The sequence below is a fragment of the Budorcas taxicolor genome, chromosome 7 (assembly GCF_023091745.1).
Source record: "Budorcas taxicolor isolate Tak-1 chromosome 7, Takin1.1, whole genome shotgun sequence".
Lineage (NCBI taxonomy): Eukaryota > Metazoa > Chordata > Mammalia > Artiodactyla > Bovidae > Budorcas > Budorcas taxicolor.
This window is the reverse complement of record NC_068916.1, coordinates 20919949-20936131: the sequence shown is the minus strand read 5'-3', so window position 1 is coordinate 20936131 and position 16183 is coordinate 20919949. Positions and strand designations below refer to the sequence as shown.

Genomic DNA, 16183 nt, shown 5'->3' with positions numbered 1-16183 from the left:
TTGCAGCACCCATTCCATGGAGGTGCTGGGACAAAGAGTGCCAGACGCTGGAGAAAGTTCTTGGCCGGGTGCCTGGCACACAAGAGGCCTCAGTAAAGATGGACAGACATGATTCTCCATCTCAAGGACCCAGGGTGTAAAGCACCTGACTGGTGGCGGGTAGGGAAGGCATGTTCTCAGTGATCAAAAGTAACAGGTTTGTCAGAAAAAGACAGACAATGAAGCTAACGGCTGACACAGACCCCACAAATGACGTGCCAGGCAAACTTGTAGGAGCTTTAGTGGCTCTAACTCATGGGGGACTGTTAGGCATCTCGGTGATATGCATAGCATTGGGGGGCAGTGGCTGGTGGGGCTGGCAGCCTGCTCTGCAGTTACTGCCCTCTCCTGGGTGAGCACCCCGAGAAGTAGGCTCAGCACTTGGCAGCCGGGCACCGCCCAGACTGGCCAAGGGATCTGGGGTGGCTGGTAAACCATTGGCTCGGCTGCCCCAACCCAGCCCTTGCCTTGCACTGAGTGCAGACCCCCCAGCAGGTTTCCGGGCATGTCAACAAGGGTGTCCTCCAGGAGGGGTCCATGGGGGCCTGGGATCCCTGACTGGGAGCCCCGTTCCATAACCCCCAAACCCACGCCAGGAGCCTCCCTGGGTGCCATTTGAATCCCACCCTCACCTCCCCTGGGCTGGGGTGCGGGGAGGAGAGGGCCGTGGTCACCGAGGCTCCAGAGAGGGTGGTACAGGCTCAAGGTCACAGCAGAGGCATGGCCGAGCAGAGCAGGGTTTAAACTGGCCCTAGTTGGCTGCATGGCCTGGGGTCCTTCCCCTGTGTAAGGCAGCCCACCTTGAGACTCCCAGGCCAGACGAATCTGCCCAGTCCTGGGCTCCTGAGTCCAGCGAGGAAGGTTGGAGCGACCTTAGGTGCAAGAAAGCAGGCCCAGCTCAGGGGAGGGCCTGGGGGCAGAGGCTGGCTGCCCCAAGGGGGGTCTGACTTAGGGACTAGCTGACCAATGAGGGGTTTGATGACAGAGGGCCTGTTCTACAGGGGCCTGTCCGGGGAGGCCAGCCCAGGGGCTCCCCTTGGCCCAAGGAGGATCTAAGTGGTGGGGGAGGGGGTGTCCACCGGAGGAGGGGCTCCTGGATGAGGGGCTTGGCTTGGAGAGGGAGCGGAAGGGCTGAATGGGTGTGTGGTCGGAACAGACCAGCTCGGGGCCCACCTGACTCCTCCTGGAGAGGCCCTGACGGCGGGACCGATGAGGGGCTGCGGTGGGCCGGAGGGGCTGGCTTGGTCGAAGGGCTCCCGGTCAGTACCGTGGGGGAGGGGTGATGCCAAAAGGGAGCTGTCCAAGGTGGGCGCGCGGAGGGCGGTCCAGCTAGGGCCCGGCCGGACTGGGGAGGGGGTTCCGGCGGAGGGCTCGGCTGGGAGGAGGGCCCAGCCCCGCGGCCGCGGAGGGTGGGGCTCAGACAAAGGAGGGGCGCGCGGGGAGAGGACCTGCGGGCCTCGCGGGGTGATGCAGCGGGCCCCGGCGCCCCCCGCCTCCGGCCCTGGCCACCTACCTGGGCGCTCGTCCCTGCGGCGCCGCCGCGGCTGCTGCTGACCGGCTCCGTGTCCGCTTGGGCGCCGCCGCCCCCCGCACGCCCGCCGCCGCCCGCGCGAGCTGTCTTCGCCGCCGCGCCCGCGCCCGCGCCCGTCCCCGCCCGTCCCCGCCCGCCGCCGGGTGCCGCGCTCCGCCCCTCCCTCGGGACCCGCGCCCCCGGCCAATGTCACCGCCGCCCCGCGCCCGGCCGCGTGCCCACAGTTCCTCCCGGGCCCCGCGCAGACCCCCGCCCCTACATCGGCGCCTGGCAAACACAGAGTGCTGCCAGGGACGCAGTGGGGGTGGGGTCGGCTTCTTCGAGATGCAGCTGGAGCACCCCAGGGTCACCCTGCAGCCAGCGGCTGGGCAAGATGAGGGGCACCCAGGAGCAAGGAGAAGGGGCCAGCTGGCAGATAAGGGTACTGAGGGACAGAATAGCAGCCCCTTGGGCTGGTCCAAGGGGGTGGGAGGTGTACAGCTTCAGGGCAAGGGAAGGAATGTGCATTGATGGAATGAATAAATAATCAATCAATAAACAGATGTGTGAGAAGGCAGAGGTGGCCCAAGAAGGCTTGAGACAATGCGGGTGTTCAGGAGACTAGTCCTCATGGGAGGCTTTTTCCTGGGAGGGGTGGGACTTGGTCTGGGTTGATGGCTATAAGGGCAGGTCACTGAGACAGAGATGGCAACTGGGTCTTTGAGGTGGGGGGATGCTTCTAAAGGTAGAGGGGTGAACAAAGGGAGCCAAGGAGGCTGGATTTGCAGTTTTCTGGTAGGAAAATGTTCTCTGTCACAAAGCAGAGCTGTCTCTGAGAGTAGACGTTTGCCTTTGGGAAGCATCTCTGTGTCTGATGTCCATGTGTCCACATTTAAGCCAGCAGGATGCCATCACCCCTCCCTCCTGCGGACTCGGGGGGCAGACTCTCAGAGCAGGCCAGGCTTTGGGGCACAGGCAGGGGTGGCTTTGAGCCCACCCCAGGGCCCACGCCTCTTAGAAGCAGGTACCCCCAGATTGGATGAGGAGGCTGACACTAGGGTCCCACAAGGAGATGCTTTCTGGGGTCAGAGTGGTCACAGGGTGAAAGAGGCTCTTCATGAGGTGGTGAGCTCCCCATCATGAGATGTGTGAGCAGATGGTCAGCTGGAACCCAAGGGCCCCTCTGGCTCCAGATTCTTGCTGACCCATCATGTCTGTGGCTCCAGCTGAGCCAGACCCTTCCTGCTCCCTTGGAGATGTGGGCATGATCCCCAAGACCACCTGGTTCCCCCAGAGTCTGAACCCCTGAGGTCTGCCCTGCTTTGGGGTGTGAGGGGCCCTATTTCTCCCTGATTCTGCCCCTCTGCTGCATTTCCCGACCTCTCATGCCTGGACCATCCACCTCCCTCCTGGCCTCCCTGGACCGTCCCCTTCAGCCCTCCTCAAGCTTCCCTCTGGTTCCCCATCCAACCCTGGCTGCCTGGAGCTGTTCCCTGGGCACACCACCCTCCTGTCCTGTCCTAGGCCTCGTGGGGTGTCACAGAGGGTGGCCTGGTCCCAGGCTAGCGTCTCCAAGTGCTCTCAGCCAGCAATGGAGACAGCCCCATGTGCAGACAGGTCCTATACTCTGGTTTGGATCTCTGTGTCCCAGCCCAGCATGCCTCTGAGCCTCAGTCTCCCCATCTGTAAATGAAGGTCACCATTGTGTTCCTTATCAGGGTTTCTGGGAGCGATTGGGCCTGACGTCCACCTAGGTGGGGCTGCTGGGCACCTGTGCACTCAGAGATGACAGCCCGAGCTCTCTCCCATTCCAACTACCTGCCTGCCTCCGTCTCCTGAGTGACCAACGGTGCTGGTCTGGGCTTCAGGCCTTAGGCCAGCCCTCTGGCTGCTCAGGGTGCCAGCCCAGGCCAAGGCAGGCTGACTCATGCGGAGCAGCGTGGGCACTGACAGCAGTTCCACTCTGTGGCTGCTATTTATAGCTCCCAGGCCAGCCTCTCGGCCTCGTGAGCCAGAGCAGGACTGGCCCAGAGTCTCTGCTTGGCTCTCCCTGGGCACGGGGCCCAACCCCGACCTGAGCACCCCAAACCAAGGCAGCAGTCCCCCTTCACAGCCAGTCGGGAGACCCCTGACCTTCGTGAGCCAGCATGGGAGTGTGCTGGGTTTCTCCAGGTCAGCAAAGGGAATCGGCTCTCCCAAGGCACCCCAGCTGGGAAGAGGCAAGGTGGAGGCTAGAGCTGGGGCCCATTGGGTTCTGAGCCAGCCTCCCACTGTCCCTGGCTGTCTGGGGGCCTGGGCCAGGGACCCGCACCTGGCCTTTGCCATCCTTAATCTGCACAAGTCCTCCTTTATGCAATGAGACATCCCCTCACCTAGGAGGAGGTCCCGGCTCCTTGCCTAGCCTCACAGCCTAGGGGCCTCTCGCTGGCTGCTCCAGGCGGGGGACACTCCAGGCCCACTGTACAGGGAGCAGAGCCCCTGGGTCTCATGTTCTGGTCTCTCTGTGCTCCTGGGATTAATGCAATTATGTGGGCGAAGCTGAGGCTGGGTGCCGCGGTCTCTCACCCATGCTGTTTGGCCCACAGAGGGTTTTTTGTTTAAGTTTAGTGTCAACATTTAAAAACAAGAATATCGTTTGTCAAAACACATGTTGCCTTGACAAATGAACAGGCTGGTGTCTCAAGCTTGAATTCTGTCAGCTGGCACCTGTGGAAGCTGGACCCCAGGCCCTGGTGGAAGAGGCTAGTCCCTGGCTGAGGTCGCCTGCCTGGCTCCTGGAGGTGGCCAGAGGGTATCCTCCAGACGCTGGGCTGTGTGGTTATTACCGCCTCCATCACCATAGACTTTGCCACCAGCAGGAAAACCCCTTTAACTGAGAGATGGACAGGGAAACTTGTATCACTCAGAGGAAAGGACCATGATGTGCAGGAGACCTCAGGGCCTTTGCAGGCCACTCCCTTCACCAGAAATCCTCCTCCCCCATCTTCTGACTCAAGTGAGACCTTCAGAGATTCCCCCCAACCACGATGCTAAAATAGTCTCTGAACCATCACAATAATTATCCTCCGATTAAAATAATAAATAAAATTTTTAAATAAATAAAAGTAAAATAGCCTCTGCCTCCCTTCCTGGCTCTCCCTCCATCTTGCTTTAAAAAAAAAAAGTTTATTTATTTAGGCTGTGCCAGGTCATAGTTGTGGCACACGGGATCTTTAATTGCAGCCTGTGGGATCTGGTTCCCCGACCAGGAGCTTGCATCTGGTTCCCTGACGTGTCCCCTGCATTGGGAGCACAGTCTTAACTACTGGGCCACCACGGAAGCCCCACTTTGCTTTTTTTCATCTTAAAGGCACGTAATGCAATTCGTGTCCGTGTATCATGTCTTACTCGCTGGAAAATGAGCGGCTTAGGCTCTAGGACTGTGGGTCTCACCTGTGGATAATCCTGCCCCCAAGGGACACTGAGAGATATCTTGGGACATTTGTGGCTGTCATGACCAGGGTGAGCTCCTGGTGTCGAGTGGGTGGGGGCAGGGAGTCTGCTCCATACCTCACAGCACCCACAATGACCTCCCCGGGGGATGAACTGGCCCCAGGTCAGCAGTTCTGAGGGAACCCTGGTGTAGGTCAAAATGTATCTCAAACGTGTCCCGTGACCAGCATCATCTGGGAGCTTGGAGAAAATGCAAAATCTCCAACCCCACCCCCAACCAGGACTGCTGCTCACATCCTATTAGGCTCAGGACGGGTGAATGTCCCCAGTGCCTAGCAGGAGGTTGGTGGCAGGGGTAGGGGGTGGGAGTCCGGGGGGGGGGGGATGTGCGGGGATCATTTTCTATGGGCAGTTTGTCCACCCGAGTGGCAGGACCAGAACTAGCTCAGAGGGAGGCGCAGCCGGTCCCTTGAGGGAGAGAGTGTGTGAACCAAGATGGCCATTTCCTTTGCGTTAAACACAGCACTTCAGCTGTGCCTGTAGGCACTGGGCCGGGGTCTGAAAGGCCCAACTGCCCACCCTGTTCTCTCCAGCCAGGCTGGGCACACAGCAAGCACTTGGACCCTTGGCCAGAACCCTGCTGTCTGGCCAGTCAGCTGTTTTTGCCCTGGGAACTGTAGAGGTCTGGGGGGTGACAGGAGCGGGTGGGGGGAGGGTCTCCCTTCTGCAGCCCAATCTGGCCTCAGCAATGTGACAGAGTTTTAGGGCCTTTTCAGAACCACCCCCACGCCCTGCAGCAGCCCTCCTTGGCCTCTTCCTGGCCTGCGGGAGGCTCTTGGAAGGTCAGGTGGGTAGGTCACTGGCTCTGTCACAAAGCTGACGGACAGCTGCTCATGGTGAACACGGGCAAGGACAGGTGGGCTGCAACAGCCCTCTCCTCCCAGCAGAGCTGAGGGTCCAGGGCTGGTGGTCAGGGCAGGCCTAGAGGCACAGCGCGCAGGGACGCACCAACCGTCCGATGCCTGATTTTCAGGCCCCAAAACACAGAAGGGCTGGGAACCAGGCTCCTTCTCCCAGCCCCATGCTAATGAATTCCCCACCAGAAATGTAAACAGCAGAAAACAGAGGCTGAGACACACTGTTATTATGGTTGATTCAATCTGCAAAGCCTGGGTGCCGCCTCCTAATTTTCTCCTTTTTTGTCTCAGGATCAGGAAGGCGAACCCAGTCGACTTCATCCAGCTATTGCTGCACTGCGAGCCCCAACTCCCCTCCTCTCCAGGCAGACTGTGGAGGGCAGCGGGGCCGAGGGAGGTTGATGCTCCAAGGACCGAAGCCAGGTTCTGGGTCAACTCTACTGTCTGCAGAGCTCTAAACAGTGCCTCTGCCCTTGCCCTAGTGTCCCCATAATCATACCACCAGGAGCCTGCCTGGTCGGGGCCAAGTGGCTAGGGGTGGCCTTGACCCAACTGGGCACATCCAGATAAAGGTGGCACCTGGTATTTTGTGCTGAAAGCTTTGTGTTTTATTTATTTATTTTTCAAACAGAAAGGCATTTGTGCTATCTGGGATTGCTCGCGTCCAAGCGAAGGTGGTTGTGCCTGGTCGCCATGCAACACCTTAAACACATCATCAGCAGGTGTCTGCCCCCTTCTCCTCCGTGAGACACATACACAGAGCTCAGAGTGACACTTCTTCAAAGGTGCAAAGTTAAATAGAGATGGATGAAGGCTTGTGGCCAATGTGCAGCTCTGTGTCAGGGCTGGTCCGGGGTCTCAGGAGGTGGGTTTCCAACCCACAGCCTTCTTCAGCCAAAGCTCCTATCACCACATGGCACTCTCATGTCAGAGCCCATGGGAAGGTGGAGCCACTGAGCTGTCCTCAGAAGACCCTGGTCTAGACCGGACACAACCAACTTGGGCCAGGGGCCCTCAGGAGTGAGGTCGGCACCCCCAGGCCCCTCTTGGATGAGATGACCACTTCTCACCTCAACTTTCAGCTTTGACCCTCACCCCAAGTGGGGAGAGCTGATCACAACTGACTGAGTGACACCATCATCTCAGTGAGAAGCAGACCCTGCGACTGACCCTGGCTCCTCCTACAGCAGACAGGAGGGGTAGCCTTGGGGGAGGCTGGTGGATGAGACAGCTTGTGTCCTCTCCTAAACCACACAGCACCCCTCCCCAATATTGGGGGTTCCAGCATCCCCAGGGGCCTGGAAGCATTTCTCCTGGGGCTGGTAGGACCCTGGAGGGAGGCCAGAGCCCAACAGACAGAGGCTGGGGATCCAAGGACGCCAGGGACTGGGATGGCAGTGTCCAAGGCATGAGTGGGGTCCACTGGGGTTCCCCCTCTTTGCTGGTGCTGCAGTGCCCTTCCTGGTCCATAAGCTGGCTCAGAGTGAGGGGGAACAAGGGGGCCTTGAGGGCTCCAGTGGGGGGATGGAAGGGGAAATGTGGGAACTGAGGGGTGGACAGGCCTGTGGTGTCCCCAGGACACCCCAGGAAGTTGATGGCAGGCAGGAGGGTGGGGACCCTGCTGTGTGTGCGCTTTAGGTGATGGGGAGGTGTATGGAGTGGGGACTCCTAGAGCAGACCCCATGGGAGGCTCCTATCGGATTTGGGGAGAGGAGCCCCTGAGGGACCCCACCCCATTGCATGGGCCACACCCCTCCATCTGAAGACAGGCCCTGGAATCTAGCAGATCACTGGGTACTGCCCACTGAGGGCAGAGTGAAGCGGGGGCAGGTAGTCACCAGCAACGCTGGGTTTAGGACAAGGTGCAGGTGATGCTCCTACCCCCACAGGGGTCACTTGCCTGGCATGGGTACAGTGTCAGGCCAGGTGAGGTTCAGATGTGGATCCTGGTAAAAGCCAGATCGATGTTCCTAGAAACAGGCCCAATACTTCCATCAGCAGTGGTGGAGGTGCCTGGACATACACCCTTGTTCCCTGAGACTGGCAGGGAAACTAACGGAGCTTGTGCATTCTCATGCTTCTGGAGCCTGGCTAGCAGCAGTAGGCCAGGACCTGGAGTGCCTGCTCGAACAGCAGTTAGATGCTCCAGGTACACTCTGGGGCCAGAGTACCTGTTGAGCCCAGGCCCATAGGGCATAGGGGCCTGTCCTTGCCAGGAAGCTCAAACAACCCCACTGCCACAGCAGGTCTTGCTGGCGTGGGTCTGGGCAGTGACCCTGACTGAGACAGGACTAGAGATTCTAGGAAGGGGCCTGGGCCCCTGGCTGAATGGAAGAAGGAGGTGGCAGGAAGGGTATACGTAATGGGGTCAGGGCTAGGGGAGCCAAGGCCGTGCCAGAGACGCAGCGAAGTCCCCAGAAAGAGCCCTCAGCCTTGGCTCATCCCTGGGGGCGCCTGCTGGTTGCCCCGACAACACTAACACAGCTCGTCCCTACAGAGGGGAGGGTGTATGCCAGCCCCACAGGGCTGTTAGTCCCCTGCGCTCCTGAAGCTGAGCTTCATTTGTACCTGGTGGGGGGAGTTGAGTCACACAGCCCCTGACCCTGGCCTGCTGGGAGTCCCTGGGCACCTGGGGCCGAGAACCAAGGACTGAGGCCCCTGGAACCTGCCCATATGTCTCTCTGGGTCAGAACCAAAGAGCTCAGCCCCAGGCCCTGGGGGGCAACCTCCCCGTGCAGGCAGGCCGCACCGAAAACAGGAAACAGGGTGTCTCCAGGGTTCCTTAACCATACCTCCACCCACCAAGCACAGCCTCAGGCAGCAGGAACCACTAACCCTGAACAGGGCCTCCAACTAACCCTGAACAGAGGCTCCCTGAAGGGCCCTCTTAATGGAAACCACTCAGGGTGTCACGTGACAGCGCCTGGCCCCTCTGCTAACCCTGGGGACACTCCACCAGCTGAGTGCTGCAGGGCTCCAGGGGAGGCTGAGGGTGGCCACAGGTGCTAAGTCGCTCAGTCCTATCTGACTCTTTGTGACCCCATCAACGGTAGCCTGCCAGGCACCTCTGTCCATGGGGATTCTCCAGGCAAGAATACTGGAATGGGTAAGGGGATCTTCCAGACGCAGGGATAGAACCCAGTCTCCCAAATTGTGGGCAGATTCTTTAACATCTGAGCCACTAGAGAAGCCCAAGAATACTGGAGTCGGTAGTCTATCCCTTCTCCAGGGAATCTTCCCAACCCAGGAATTGAACCAGGGTCTCCTGTATCGCAGGCGGATTCTTTACCAGCTGAGCCACCACGGGCAAGGAGGACAGAGGCTGGCCACTTCCATATCGTCCAAGCTGGGGTGTTTGGGGAGGAGAGTCTGGGTCCCACCCCACCTCCCCTATGAGTCACCAGATCCCCACGCCCGAGGATGACATGGCCACACGGCTTTGGGAAATACTTTTAAGAGAAGAATTTGTAAAATTAAGAGTGGGGCCCCAAGGCTCGGGGTGCAGGATTTGGGGTGCAGTGTGGTCCCAGGCGGCCCCTCTATGTGCAGGCACAGCCTGGGGGCTGAGCTCTGACCCTCAGGGGAGGTAGGGCAGGGCCCTGTGCATCTTGTGGTGCTCCAGCTGGGTGGGGGCAGAGCGGTCACCACTTGATGAAGACCATGCCAGCCAGCACAGTGTAGCCCAGCACCAGGAAGAGGACCTTGAGCAGCCGGTCGCTCTTCTCCTCCAGCTCCTTGGCCAGGATCTCAAAGAAGGTGACGAAGAGGAAGGTGCCACCTGCCAGGCCCTGCAGCAGCACAGAGGCCACGCTGCTGGGCACACCCTGGGCGCTCTCAATGCCCAGGCCAAGGCTGATGCCCAGTGGGATCATGGCACTCACGGTGACGGCCAGCTTGGCTGCGTCTCTCAGGGCCATGGCACTCCTGGCCATGCTGATGCCCAGGGCCACAGCCACCAGCATCTCGTGGACGGCCACTCCCACGAACAGGCTCACCACCTTCTCCCCTTCCTCCTGCAGGCCCAGGGCCAGGCCCTCGAAGACTGAGTGGGCCGACAAAGCGAAGACCAGGCTGAGGAGCCGCAGCGGGCTGGAGCGTGACAGCTCCTGAACACTCAGGCCGTGGCTGTGCCCGTGTGGCTCCGCATAGAGCGCGTGGCCCCGTGGGCCGCCCATGAAGGGGCTCTCGTACTCCGAGTCGCTGCCAGCATCCGAGCTGGCGTTGAATGTCTCCAGGTCAATGAAGGCCGGCCTCTCCTTGCGGAAGGTCAGCACCAGCTGCTCCAAGAAGACAGTCATGAAGAAGCCCAACAGCATGATGGTCTCGGCCAGCGGGTAGTCGGTGCTGATGTGCGCGAGAGTCAGGACTTCCTGGAGCTGGAGCGGAGGATGCCGGGGGAAAGGATGGGAGAGGTTCAGAGGCCAGAGGCCATGACCCCACTGCCCACACAACAGGTTCACCAGATATGACCATTCAATTAACAGAAATACCCACTTCATACAGGTTTTAAAAGGGGGAGGGGACAGTGACTCATCCTTGATGGATTGAAAAAAAAATCTATTAGAAAGGGATTAGGGCTCACGCCACTTCCACTGTGTTGACCAACTTGTAAATGGTGTAGAGACTTCCCCGATGGCCTGGTGGTTAAGAATCTGCCTGCCAATGCAGGGGGACACAGGTTCGATTCCTGATCCAGGAAGATCCCACATGCCTTAAGGCAATTAAGCCCCTGGGCCACAACTACTGAAGCTGTGCTCTGCAACAAGAGAAACCACCGCAGTAAGAAGCCCAGACCTAACACAGCCAAAAATGAGTAAATAAATAAATAATAGTTTTTTAAAAAAAGAATCCATGCTTCCACAGCAGGGGGCACAAATTCAATTCCTGCTGGAGAAACTAAGATTCCGAATGCTGCTCGGTGTGGCCAAAAAAATAAAAAATAAAAGCAACCATTTGATACTCTCTAAGATACCCTTCCTTTCTGTACTCCTCCAGCCTTCCATAGGTAGCTTCTAAAACAAACAAACAGACAAATGTTTAAAAAAATAAAATAGAGTAGTGTGCTAAAGATATGTCCACCAGGAACTTCAGAAAGTGACCTCTTTTGGAAGAAGGGTCTTTGCAGACATAACTGAGGTGCAACAGGCTGAGCTGTGTCCTTGACAAACAGAAACTTTTATATGAAGGTCTCCCAACCCCTAGTGCCTCAAGTGTGTGTGTGTGAGTCCTAAGTTGTGTCCAACTCTTTCTAATCCCATGGACTGTAGCCCACCAGGCTCCTCTGTCCATGGGATTTCCCAGGCAAGAATTCTGGAGTGGGTTGCCATTCTCTCCTCTGGGGGACCTTCCTGACCCAGGACTTGAACCCAGATCTCCCGCATTGCAGGTAGACTCTTAAGCCTGGTGCCTCAAAACCAACCCTATTTGGAGAAAAGGTCTTTAAATAGGAGATTCAGTTAAAAGAAGGCTGTCGGGGCAGCCCTAAGCCACTACGTGGTGTCCTAACAGGATAGAAGAAGAGCCATCCTGTGAAGAGGCTGCAAGAGATGGCTGTCTGCAAGGCAGGGAGGGAGGCCACAGGAGGCCGCGCCCTGCCAGCACCTTGATCTCAGACTTCTGGCCTCCAGCCCTAGGAGAGAGTAAGTGTCTGTTGTTCAAGCCCCTCATATCTGATCTTCTGTCATGGTCACCCCAGGAAACTCATTCATAAGATAAGGATCTTGAGATGACATCTTCCCGGATAAGGATGGGGCCTGAATCCAATGACAGGTGTCCTTCTGAGAGAGAAAAGGAGAGACACACAGAGAAACACAGGGAGAGGCCATGTGATGATGGGGGCAGAGATAGGGTGATGCTCGCACAGGGTCAGGGACACCAGGGACTCCAGACGATTCCCACAAGCCAGGAGGGACACAGGATACACTCATTCTCATGGCCTCAGAAGGACCCAGACCACTGACCCCTTGGTCTTGGACTTCTGGCCTCCAGATCATGACGTCAGTCGGGCCTTCTGGCCCTGATGCCTCCAGAGGTTTGCTTCCACATGACTCAGAGGCTGTTTCTGGGGCCCCTGTCACTTTACCCTCCTGGGTGAAGGTGCTGAGAACCAATAGGAGGCTTGCCAGCACATCTGGCTGTCCTCACCAGACCCCTTGAGCCAGTACCGTCCAACAGAACCTTCCAGATGATGGAAGTGTTCTCTGTCTATGCTGTCTGACATGGAACCCACCAGCCACACATGGCCCTTGAGGACCTGAAATGTGACTGGTGCAACTGAGGACTGGCCTGTTGAATTGTGTTCAATTTCAATTCACTGAAACCTGACCAGCTGGAATGGTCAGTGACGGCCACACTGGACCATGAAGCGGGAGCTCTGGTGGGGGCTGGAGGGTGGCCAGGAGGAGGGGCCTGGCCCACTGAGGTGTTGGGGAGTCCCGGGCAGGGGTGCGGCACAGGAGTGGTTCTGGGAGGACTGTGAGAGGGCCCTGTGCGCTGAAGGGGAAAGGGGAGGGGCAAGGCCATTGCAGTAGTCCAGGCTGGTGGTGACACTGTCAGAATGCGGGAAGGGGGTGCAGAGTACACCAGAGAGGACTCAGATCTCATCCTCACTGATGCCAAGTGCACAAGTTTCCCATGCTCCGTAATGGAGGAACACAAGCTTAAAAGTGCAAAACACTGCCCAGCCCTCAATGTCAGCAGTCCAGGCACAGGATGGGGCTTGTAGATAAAGCAAAAGGCACAGTGAGGAAGCCCATGTGGCCAGGGACTGTGGGTGGCTCTCAGCCAAGAGCTCGGGAGAAACTGTGCCCCAGTTCGACAATCAGGAAGGAACTGAACTATGTCTCACAACCACGTGAGCTCAGATGCCAACCTGTCACCAGCTGAACCTTGGGATGAGACCACAGCCCAGCAAATACCTCTACTGCTGCCTCAAGAAAGCCAGCAGCCAAGTGTTAACCAGACTCCTGACACACAGAAACTGAGGTCTTAAAATATGTGCTGTTTTAAGATGCTAAGTTTGTAATAATTTGTTACGCAGCAAACATCTGACTGATACAGGAGTTGTAGAGAGGCCACAATCGTCAGCTTCAGGACAAAGCGCACATGCCTGGTGCAAGTGGTCTGGTCAAGTAATGACTGATGAGCCTACCATCTGGGAACCCTAGGTCTTGTTCAAACCCCTTGTTTACCAGGTAAGACCCAGAAAGGAAAAGCAACCAGCTCATGGTCACACAGCAAGTTCACTTTCTACTTCCCCTCACACTTATAGTGTCAAGGTCCCTAAGCTTGGTATCAGGGTTGAAAAGCACCAGAGATGGGGGAGGGGCAAGATAAAGGTAGGAGATTAAGAGATATAAACTATTATGTATAAAATAAGGACTTCCCAAATGGTCCAATGGTTGAAACTCTGAGCTCCCAATGCAGAGGACCTGGGTTTGATCCCTGATAGGGGAATTAGATCCCACATGTTACAACCAAGAGTCCAAATTGCCACAACTAAGAGTCTGCAATTAAAGATTCCACACAATACAAAGAAGATTGTGCATGTAACAGTGAAGATCCCATGTGCCACAACTAAGACCTGGTGCAACCAAAGAAATAAATAAAGACTAAAAAGATTAAATAAATAGGCTACAAAGATGTATCATACAGCATAGGGAATATAGCAATAGCTTCTAATAACTATGAAGAAAGTGAAAGTGAAAGTTGCTTAGTTGTGTCTGACTCTTTGTGACCCCATGGACTATACAGTCCATGGAATTCTCCCCAGGCCAGAATACTGGAGTGTGTAGCTGTTCCTTTCTCTAGGGGATCTTCCCAACCCAAGGATCCAACCCAGGTCTTTCACATTGCAGGCGGATTATTTACCAGCTGAGCCACCAGGGAAGCCCAAGAATACTGGAGTGGGTAGCCTATCCTTTCTCCAGCGGATCTTCCTGACCCAGGAATCGAACCAGGGTCTCCTCCATCATAGGCAGATTCTTTACCAGCTGAGCTACCAGGGAAGCCCTTTAATAACTATAAATGGAGTATAACCTTGATAAAATTGTGAATCCCTATGTTGCATACCTGAAACTGACAAAATATTGTACATCAACTATATCTTGGTTTAAAAAAAGAAATGGAAGAAAGAAAAGCAGCAGAGACACTTGGCCATAAGGTGCCATGGGCCACTACTGCCAGCCCAGGGAGCCTTACCTTTTCCCTCACAGCCGGCAGTAAAGCATTGAAGCACGTGGCCAGAAAGACCCCACCGCCAAAGGTGTTGCAGAGCGAGAGGATCTTTTTCGAGCGGTGGGCCTTCTCAAAGTCCATCTCGATGATCTTCACAGGGAGCAGGGAGCCAAGCAGCATGAAGAAGAACATGCCCACCATGCACAGGATTTTGGCCACCAACAGCTTCACCATGGCGGCGTCCCCTGGCTGCTCTGGTCGCCGCCTGGCCAAACCATGTGTGGGCGCACACTCCCGTCCCACAATGCGCTAGGGGGTCCAACCACGCAGCTGGGGGCTCATGCCTCAGTCCAGCCTCTGTGAATGTCAGGGGCAATGGCATCAGCTGTTGGACTGGTCCTCTGACCAGCTCAAGAAACCAAGCCCATCATCCCCAGTATTTCTACCCACTCCAGGCCTAGCATGCATCATTGTCTCCTGCAGAAAATTCTCCATGGCTGCACTGTCCAGTATGGCAGTCACTAGACACACGTGTCTGTGTAAGTTAATTAAATAAAATGCAGAAATAGGGACTTCCCTGCTGGCCCAGCGTCTAAGACTCCACTGCAGGGACTAAGACTAAGGCTAAGACACCCCAGTGCAGGGGACCCAGGTTTAATCCCTCATCAGGGAACTAGATTCCACATGCCACAGCTAAGACCCAGTGTAGGCAAAAATAAATAAATAAATAAACATTTAAATAAAATTCAGTAGAATTCAGCTCCTCAGTCGCACTAACCATATTTCAAGTGTCCAGTAGGCACCTGAGTCTAGCAGCTGCCATACTGGACAGCAAAGAGAACACTTCCATCATTGCACAATGTTCTGGGTCCCCCTGCCCTTATGTAAAATCCAACAACTTTATCCTGAAACAAAGGTTCTGCACAGCCTCCCCTCACTGGCCTTTGTGGTCCCTGACTGTGGCAAGCCTGCTCCCACCTCAGGGCCTTTGCACCTGTTGCTCTCTTCCCCAGGCCACGTTTCCCTAAACTTCCAGTGATGCTTGTCTTTCAGATCGCTGCCTCCAGGACCCCTTGAAGGGGCCTCCCCTTGCCCTAAATGGTACCGCCTGTACCCACCTCAAGGCTCCGAGCAGAACCGATGCTCAGTAACAGCTGGCTGACAAACGGACGAGCTGAAGCATGTGGACCTCTTTATGGGACTCAGTGAGACAACTGAAGTCGATCTCGCCCTAGACAGACCCGAAAATGTCACCATTAATACAGGAGACTGTGGCTGCTCCCCAACCTCTCCGTTCTCACTGCCCACGACCCCCTGGTCAGTTCAGATGCCACCAGGGGGCAGATATCTCATTCCCCATCCCTAGGCATCACTGGTGCTACAGGAAACTACTTAAAATCCCCGAATGTTCTTACTCACCTTGGGCCGCGACTTCCACAGGATCAAGGAGTCTGTCTTCCCCAGTCCGAAGCCAGGTACACAGTAGGTGCCCAATAAATACCTGCCGAGGATCAGGATGCCCCAAGCTGTAGCGTAGGGGTGAGGGTGGCCTGGACGCCCTCAAACCGGGGGCTAATGGGGCTAGGCAGAGGGGACGGTTTCATTCATTCATCCTTTCACTCAGCATTTATTGAGCACTTTTTGTGTACCCAGCGCTGCCCCCGGCGCCCCGCTCGACAGGTGACAAAGTCGCGCTCCGCTGGGGAAACCCGACGCAAATCAAAGGCGGGGCCTCGGCTAACGGGCAGCAGAGCCCGCCTGGCCCCGAGCCGCCCAGGCCCAGCCCGCACGTACCTCCGTCTGGTACTCGCCCGCCCGCCAGAGCCATCTGCCGCCCAACTGCCAGGCGGTGTCGACCCTTCTGCCGGGCTCCCGGCCGAGCCCTAGATCGGCGCGCCGCTGCCCACGCCCCGCCCACGCCTCTGACCACTGGCCGCCCCAAGCGCCGCGGGGCACGTTCTGCACGCCATTGGCTGTTACAGTTGCCACTCAAACTGCGACTCCGCCTCTCCTACCGGCAAGGGAAAGTAATTTCCTCCCACTGAGCGGCGGGTACGGGCACAGGGTGGCTCCGGTGGGAAACTAAGACCTTAGAGGAAGGGTTCCGGAA

General features: G+C 56.9%; 1 protein-coding gene across 2 annotated transcripts; it reads right to left on the bottom strand.

The window, feature by feature from the left end:
• Positions 1 to 6549: 6549 nt before the first annotated feature.
• On the bottom strand, positions 6550 to 15976 carry SLC39A3 (solute carrier family 39 member 3). Of its 2 annotated transcripts, none has more exons than XM_052643008.1 (5): positions 15868 to 15976; positions 15493 to 15654; positions 15192 to 15304; positions 14098 to 14430; positions 6550 to 10274 (listed from the first exon to the last, which is right to left on the bottom strand). In XM_052643008.1, exons 4-5 carry the CDS (start codon positions 14305 to 14307, stop codon positions 9540 to 9542), a joined length of 945 nt encoding a protein of 314 aa, XP_052498968.1. In that variant the 5' UTR covers positions 14308 to 14430; positions 15192 to 15304; positions 15493 to 15654; positions 15868 to 15976; the 3' UTR covers positions 6550 to 9539. The 2 variants fall into 2 exon arrangements, with proteins under 2 accessions (XP_052498968.1, XP_052498967.1); XM_052643007.1 differs by having other exon boundaries at positions 15493 to 15574.
• Between the last annotated feature and the right edge of the window lie 207 nt (positions 15977 to 16183).

Excerpts from the sequence above, each read along its gene's own strand:
- SLC39A3 (XM_052643008.1), bottom strand. The coding sequence starts at position 14,307 with ATGGTGAAGCTGTTGGTGGCCAAAATCCTGTGCATGGTGGGCATGTTC. Across the intron at positions 10,275-14,097 it reads TGCCGGCTGTGAGGGAAAAG|CTCCAGGAAGTCCTGACTCT; the intron begins GTAAGGCTCCCT and ends CCTCCGCTCCAG.